Raw genomic sequence first — 6,000 nt, 5'->3', positions numbered from 1 at the left:
ATACCATAGGAGCTATTTTCAGATATTTTCATGATAATGGTGAAATCCACCTTCTCCAACAGAGTACTACAAAATTAGAATGGTGGATGGTAGGCATCTTGAAGTTTGTTCCAAGAAACCTGCTTAATCTGCTTTGTGAATACAGGAATAAAGTTTGAGATAGGTACTGTATTCCAATGCATTTTCTCAGACCAGAGATAGAGGAGAGTGGTTCTTACTTTATTTACCACATATTTCCTGGAGTCAAAGTGCCTTCACTTGAATTCATGGCTCTGCTACTTACTAGCTTGTTACACTGGGCAAACTACTTGAAATCTCTGTGCCTTAGTTTCTTCATCCATAAAATGGGGGTAATAATATATCTCATAAGGCTACTGTGGAGATTAAACAAGTTTATTAGGTGTGTAACAGCATCTGGAACAGAGAAAGCCGTCGATAAGTATTAGCTATTATTCTTATGTGCTAGGCACAAGAGTGTACAGACTCTTGTGCCTCCTTAAAGAGCTCACTGCCTGGTCAGAAATATTTTCAAACAAATGACCATAACTCAGTGTTCTGAGTTCTGTAACAAAATGTATAATAAGTGGTGTAGGAGCAGAGGCAAGAATGCCTGTCTCATTCTAGAGAGAAAGGCAGGGGCAGGACAATATTCTTGAGGGTAAAGTTTGAGTCTGATTCTTAAAGAAGAGAATTCAATGTTGGGAACATTTGGGAATATGGAGCAGTAACCGACAGCATAGGGAAGGCAGTTTCTTGCTGCAAAAGACAAATATGGTTCCAAGGAAAGGGAGGATGTGTGGTAGATCAGAGGTAGCAGTTGATGCCAGAGCATCAGCAGTTGAGAGCTTGTTAGAAATATAGGCTCTTAGGCGCTACCCAGACCTACTCAATTAAAATTTGTATTTTAACAAGATACTCAGGTGATTCTTTGAACATTGAAATTTAAGAACCACTAGTCCAGAGCACACACTGCAGCCAAGCTGCTTAGGTTTAAATCCTGGCTTTACCATTTACTTATTATCATTATTATTATTATTTGGTCGTGCCACTGCAGCATGGCGGATCTTGGTTTCTCGACCAGGGATGGAACCCATGCCCCCTGCAGCGGAAGTGAGGAGTCTTAACCACTGGATCACCAGGGAAGTCCCACCACTTACTTATTTATTTACTTATTTAAACATCTTTATTGGAGTATAACCACCATTTACTTATAATGTGTAACTTTAGGCAAGCTATTTCACCTCCTTCCTATGCCTCAGTTTCCTCATTTGTAATTAGATAATAGTTTCTACCTCATAAAGTTGTTTTAAGGATGGAATAAATATTTTAAATGCTTAGAACAGTACTTGGCACCTACCAAGGCCAAGCATAAGCGGAAGGACTATAAGATATTCGGGGGACTGCAAGAAGAGAATTCAGCCAAATCTATAGGATTTGGGTGAATTCCAGTCGAAGATCCGGAGTTATAAAGCCCAACTCCCTTCAATTGGGTGAGTTCTTGAATATCTGTTTTTCTCACTCCTAGTAGGGGGTAATCTTAATTATACCTGCCTCACTAAGATACTCAAATCAAAAAATATATGTTCAACTACAAAATCTTCTATTAAAGTTTCATTTATTATCTTTCCAAGAGTTAAGTATCTGGCCAGAAAGCGGTGGTACCTCAATTCAGTAGGAAATAGATGGAAAAGAATGCATTGGAAGATCAGGGAGGGAGTGGTGGGAAAGCCGGGAGACTATTTGTCCCACTTCCTGACTTTCTGAAAGGGCAGACTTGGGTTTCAACAATAATTTTCCTGGGCCTCAGAGAGGATTTTTAGCTAATGGGCAAATAGTACACAAATGCCGTTATTTTTTCTTCCTAACCTAACCTACAATGGAGATTCAAGAACATGAACAGTCTCACACGTTTGTATAGTGGTCCAAAATTTACAAATAACTTTTCTCTACTTTGTGTATCACAACATCCCTATAGGGTAATATTAACCTAACATTTTATAATAAAACTTTGTTAATATCATAAAGCACATTAAAAACTCCTTTCCATTTAAGTATTTTTACCATATCCGATGTCTCCCAAAGTACAAAATTTAAAAGGGAGAGCAATCACAAAACTTGATTGGATCTTCAACAGTAGCAGTTACTGGCTTCGATCTTATGGCCGCGATTATTTGTATATTGGGCCCCTTTTCTCATCCGTAAAACAGGGGCAACAATACCCTCTTCACACAACTGTTTTGTGATTAAACACGAACAAAGGCTGAAGGGCGAACCTACCACGTCGCAGGGCCTCAAATAAACCCCTTCTCCTTCTTGCCTTTGACACTATCATTCCTACTTCACACGCGGAGAAACCCAAAGTCGAGAACGCTCGGGTTCCTCTTCTCTACTTGCAACTCCGCAACCCCCAGATCGGGTACGCGCAACTGCGATGTCCACTGTGTCAGGTGTCGTAGCGTGTATTCTCTCTCCTCGACGGGGCTGGAGGCCGCTGATAATTGCTCCCAAGACTCTTGAGGAATCCGATCCTAATCCTCAACGGCGCTTCAGGGACTAACGTGCTTTCCCACCGTCCCTCACCCCCCCTAGAATAAAGGTCGCGGGGAACCTTCAGCTCCAGCTACCAACGCCATCTTGACCACTACGTGTGACGCCGCACGTAGCGGAGAGCGCAGCCCATTGGCTGGGAGGCTGCAGGCAGAGGCGAGGCGCGCGAAGCCGGAGAGGAGGGTGTGGAGGATAAGCCAAGGAAACTACAATCCCAGCCTTCCTTGCGCGTGCACACCAAGAGCGAAAGAGGAGGGAGTTTGGGTTCGGACCACAACTCCCAGCACCCCTCGCGATGTCTCTCCTTTCCTTTCAAAACGTGCAGGAAAAGAGGGACAGAAGAATGGAGGCCTTCTGGTGTCCGTTCTCCGAAAGGCGGGAAAGGCGAACTACACCTCCCGACTGGCAGCGCGCGGCTGCGCCTGCGCCTTGATACCTGTCGCCATCTTGCCCCTTCTGAGGCACAGCAAACAAACCCAATTCCTGGTGTCCCCTAGTCTTGGCGGAGGAGCCTTTTAGATGAGCCCAGAAAGGCCGGGCAGGTGGGTGATTCTTAGACAGGGTGCTGGGAAGAACTGGCAGGATAGCCAGTCTGGAAGAGCGCCGGGCCAAGCATTGGGAGCCCGGCTTGGGGCGCCCAACCCCATCCTCCGTTGTCTCCTAACGGGATCGTGGGGCTCCCGAGGTGGGCTGAGGGGGACTCTGGCAGGCCTGGTGCTGAGATTGCTGGGGTCCAGCTCTGGGGGCCTCCCAGTGAGTCTCGGTCGTCTGCCTGGCTGTCCGAGCGTCTACTCTTTCTCTCCGTTGTCCTCTCCGCTGAGGAGGGAGAGAAGCGCTGATGCCTGCCGGAGCCTCTGACTCCGACTACTGGTCCTGAGAGGGCTTGGGTCGTGAGCTTGACATTGGGGTGAGCGCTGAGCGGCACCGGTGAGGAGGGTGGGCGGGCTGCTCTTGTTGTGGTGCTGCGAGAGAGTGCGTGTTTGGGGAGGGGGCGGGGCGGGCTTGCCTCCTTGACACTTGAGTGGGGGAAGGATTAGACAGGATTCCGGTTCTCGGAGCGGGCTCCGGCAACCTCTGCCCAGGTTTCCAGTGCGATGCGGCCCCGCAATGGGGTCCGCCGGCGGGGACGCGTCGGGATGCTGTGACGTGGTGCTTGATTCCGGCGGCCACCGGCCGCCTCCAAGATCCTGTCGGGAGGCGGGGACTGGCTTGTGGAGGGAGCGGATTCCTTTGGCTCTGCCCCTTTTTCCTCCCCACCCCTTTTCTTTATGTCATTCTGCCGGCTGGGGCGCGCACTCCAGCTCTCCTTGCTCTGGGTTGGTTCTTAGATGAGAGGACTATGGGAAGTAGGGGGAGGGGGTTCAACTTATGGCGTGGAGTTGGAGTTAGCAGTCCCAGCTCTTGGAACGGGAGATAGCAGTTATTACGGGTCGATGCCTGACTCCTAGACGAGACACTGAGCTCGCTTATTCATACATTCACTCGCTCATTCATTCATTCATTCATATTACTTGCTCTTCTCAGTCATTCATCTGTTTATTTAACAGATATTTACAGCGGATCTGCTGTGTGCTAAGCAGGTATAGTGCAAGGGCCCAGCGCTGTTGTCTTTTTCTCTAGACCAGGGAATTCCCAGTACCAAGTTCCTGACATCTAAACTTTTGGTAAATGTTTTTTTGAGGACTGCTGGGTGTAAATTCATGTTTCATTGTTAAGACTCGAGGAGAAAGTACTATATTAAGTTCCATTGACCCACTTAACGTGCTAGGAACTTTACGTATTTTATTTCATGTAGCTCATAATGAGAAAGCCGGCAGAAGTCAAGTGACTTGCCCAAGGTTACACAGGTAGTGGCACCTGTTTATGAAATAATGTGTCAGCCACTAGGATAAGAACTTCACATACACTGTTACTTAATCCTCATAACAAACTGATTGATAAAATCTCTGTTTCACAGATGTGTAAAGTTTATGTTCAGATAGGCCAATCTACCCAGGATCACACAGCCAGTAAGTTGAAAGATTGAATTAGAACCTATATGTGTCCAACGCCTATGCTCTTTCTACTATGATAGGCTGGAATAGTAAGCTCCCATGTGGTTAAATTCTTCATTTGTCAGAAGTTGGAAAGCATGGAGGTGAAATAGGATTGTGAGATATTTTTACTGGTTTTGCTTCTTAGCGTGTGGATCTCCACGTGAGCGGGCTTTTGAATGTACTTTCGTAATTTGAGTTTTTGGTTTTTGTTTTGGTAGGGAAGACAAGCTCTTTGGGGCTACCAAAAAGAAGCAGCAATGCCTGTTGTGTGGCCAACGCTTTTGGATCTCAGCAGGGATGAATGCAAAAGGATTCTTCGAAAATTGGGTATGATTTTCATTTTTGATGTTTCATGCCTCCCTGTGATCCTTTTCCCTTTCTGTTTGGGTCATGGCTGTTTGCATGGACATCATATTTCATGATGGTTAGAAATTCTTTGGAGGTATAGTTCTTGTCTTACTCTGTTATTTCCCTACTGCTTTGTATAGTGCTTTGTACACAGTAGATGCATGAATCATATTAATAATAATAGCAGCTAAAAGTTCTTCAGGGCTACTGGGCTATTCTGAGTCCTTTACATTCAGCATCTCATTTAATCCTCATTCAAACCAAAAAGATAGGTATGTTTCTTCTTTTGTCCCCATTTTACAGATGACAGACCTGAAGCTTAGAACCCGAAGTAATGCTGATAGTAAGTCATGGGGTCAGAATTTCAACCCAGGGAATAGGATTCCAGTCTCATGTTAACATACTTTTAACCTTCATGAATGTATGTGTGAATTACATACTGTTTCTGAATTCTAAGTTAATGTAAGCTATGCTGACTTTAACAAATTATATTTTACTTTCAGTAATAAAACACCATTTATGCCTGTAATGAATTATTTAGTGCTTCTTTTCCTTTAGAGCAGCCTTTCTCAACTAGCATTTAGGGAGAGAATTAAGCCCTAATGCTAAGTTATCCATTGTATGTAATGAACTAACTTTTCATCATGCATCTAGAATGGTATGTATTATCCTTGGGAAAATTGAGAAAAAAAGAGTTATTCAAATCATTTTCTTTATTCTGTGGTTTACATGAGTATCCTTGGTTGAGAAATGCAGCCTTAGACTGTAAGGTCCAAGAAGGAACCTTTTTGTCTTATTTACCACTATAGTCTCAGGCCAGCACATAGTAGGGACTCAGTAAATGAAAAAGTAATTTGAAAAAGAATATTAGGTGTTTTGGCAGTGGATAGGAATTATTTAGATATCTATGACTTTGAAAGGGAAAGTGTGGACCTTGAATTCAGATAGACCTGGGGTCTTGGTCCTGTTACTAATGACCGACATGATCCAAGGACAAGTTGTTTCATCTCCCTAAATTTATTGACACTTTTGTAAATGAAGGACAATAATATCTGCCTCATAAGTTTAA

At 44.5% G+C, this 6,000-nt stretch overlaps 1 protein-coding gene across 13 annotated transcripts in view; it reads left to right on the top strand.

The window, feature by feature from the left end:
- Positions 1–2,985: 2,985 nt before the first annotated feature.
- EMSY (EMSY transcriptional repressor, BRCA2 interacting) overlaps positions 2,986–6,000 on the top strand; it is an 82,167-nt gene continuing 79,152 nt past the window's right edge. For 9 of the 13 annotated variants that reach the window (XM_029208242.1, XM_029208240.1, XM_029208236.1 and 6 more), the window contains exons 1-2: positions 2,994–3,089; positions 4,802–4,910. In XM_029208242.1, the coding sequence (XP_029064075.1) occupies positions 4,841–4,910 (70 nt within the window). In that variant the 5' untranslated portion in view covers positions 2,994–3,089; positions 4,802–4,840. Of the gene's footprint in view, positions 3,090–4,801; positions 4,911–6,000 lie in introns of all 13 variants that reach the window. The other 4 variants (XM_029208239.1, XM_029208238.1, XM_029208235.1 and 1 more) reach the window with 1 other exon arrangement.

The sequence above is a fragment of the Monodon monoceros genome, unplaced genomic scaffold, assembly GCF_005190385.1.
Source record: "Monodon monoceros isolate NGI ecotype Baffin Bay Population unplaced genomic scaffold, NGI_Narwhal_1 Super_Scaffold_7, whole genome shotgun sequence".
NCBI classification, from domain to species: Eukaryota; Metazoa; Chordata; class Mammalia; order Artiodactyla; family Monodontidae; genus Monodon; species Monodon monoceros.
Note: the sequence above shows the minus strand (reverse complement) of the source record. Positions and strands in the feature narration are given on the sequence as shown.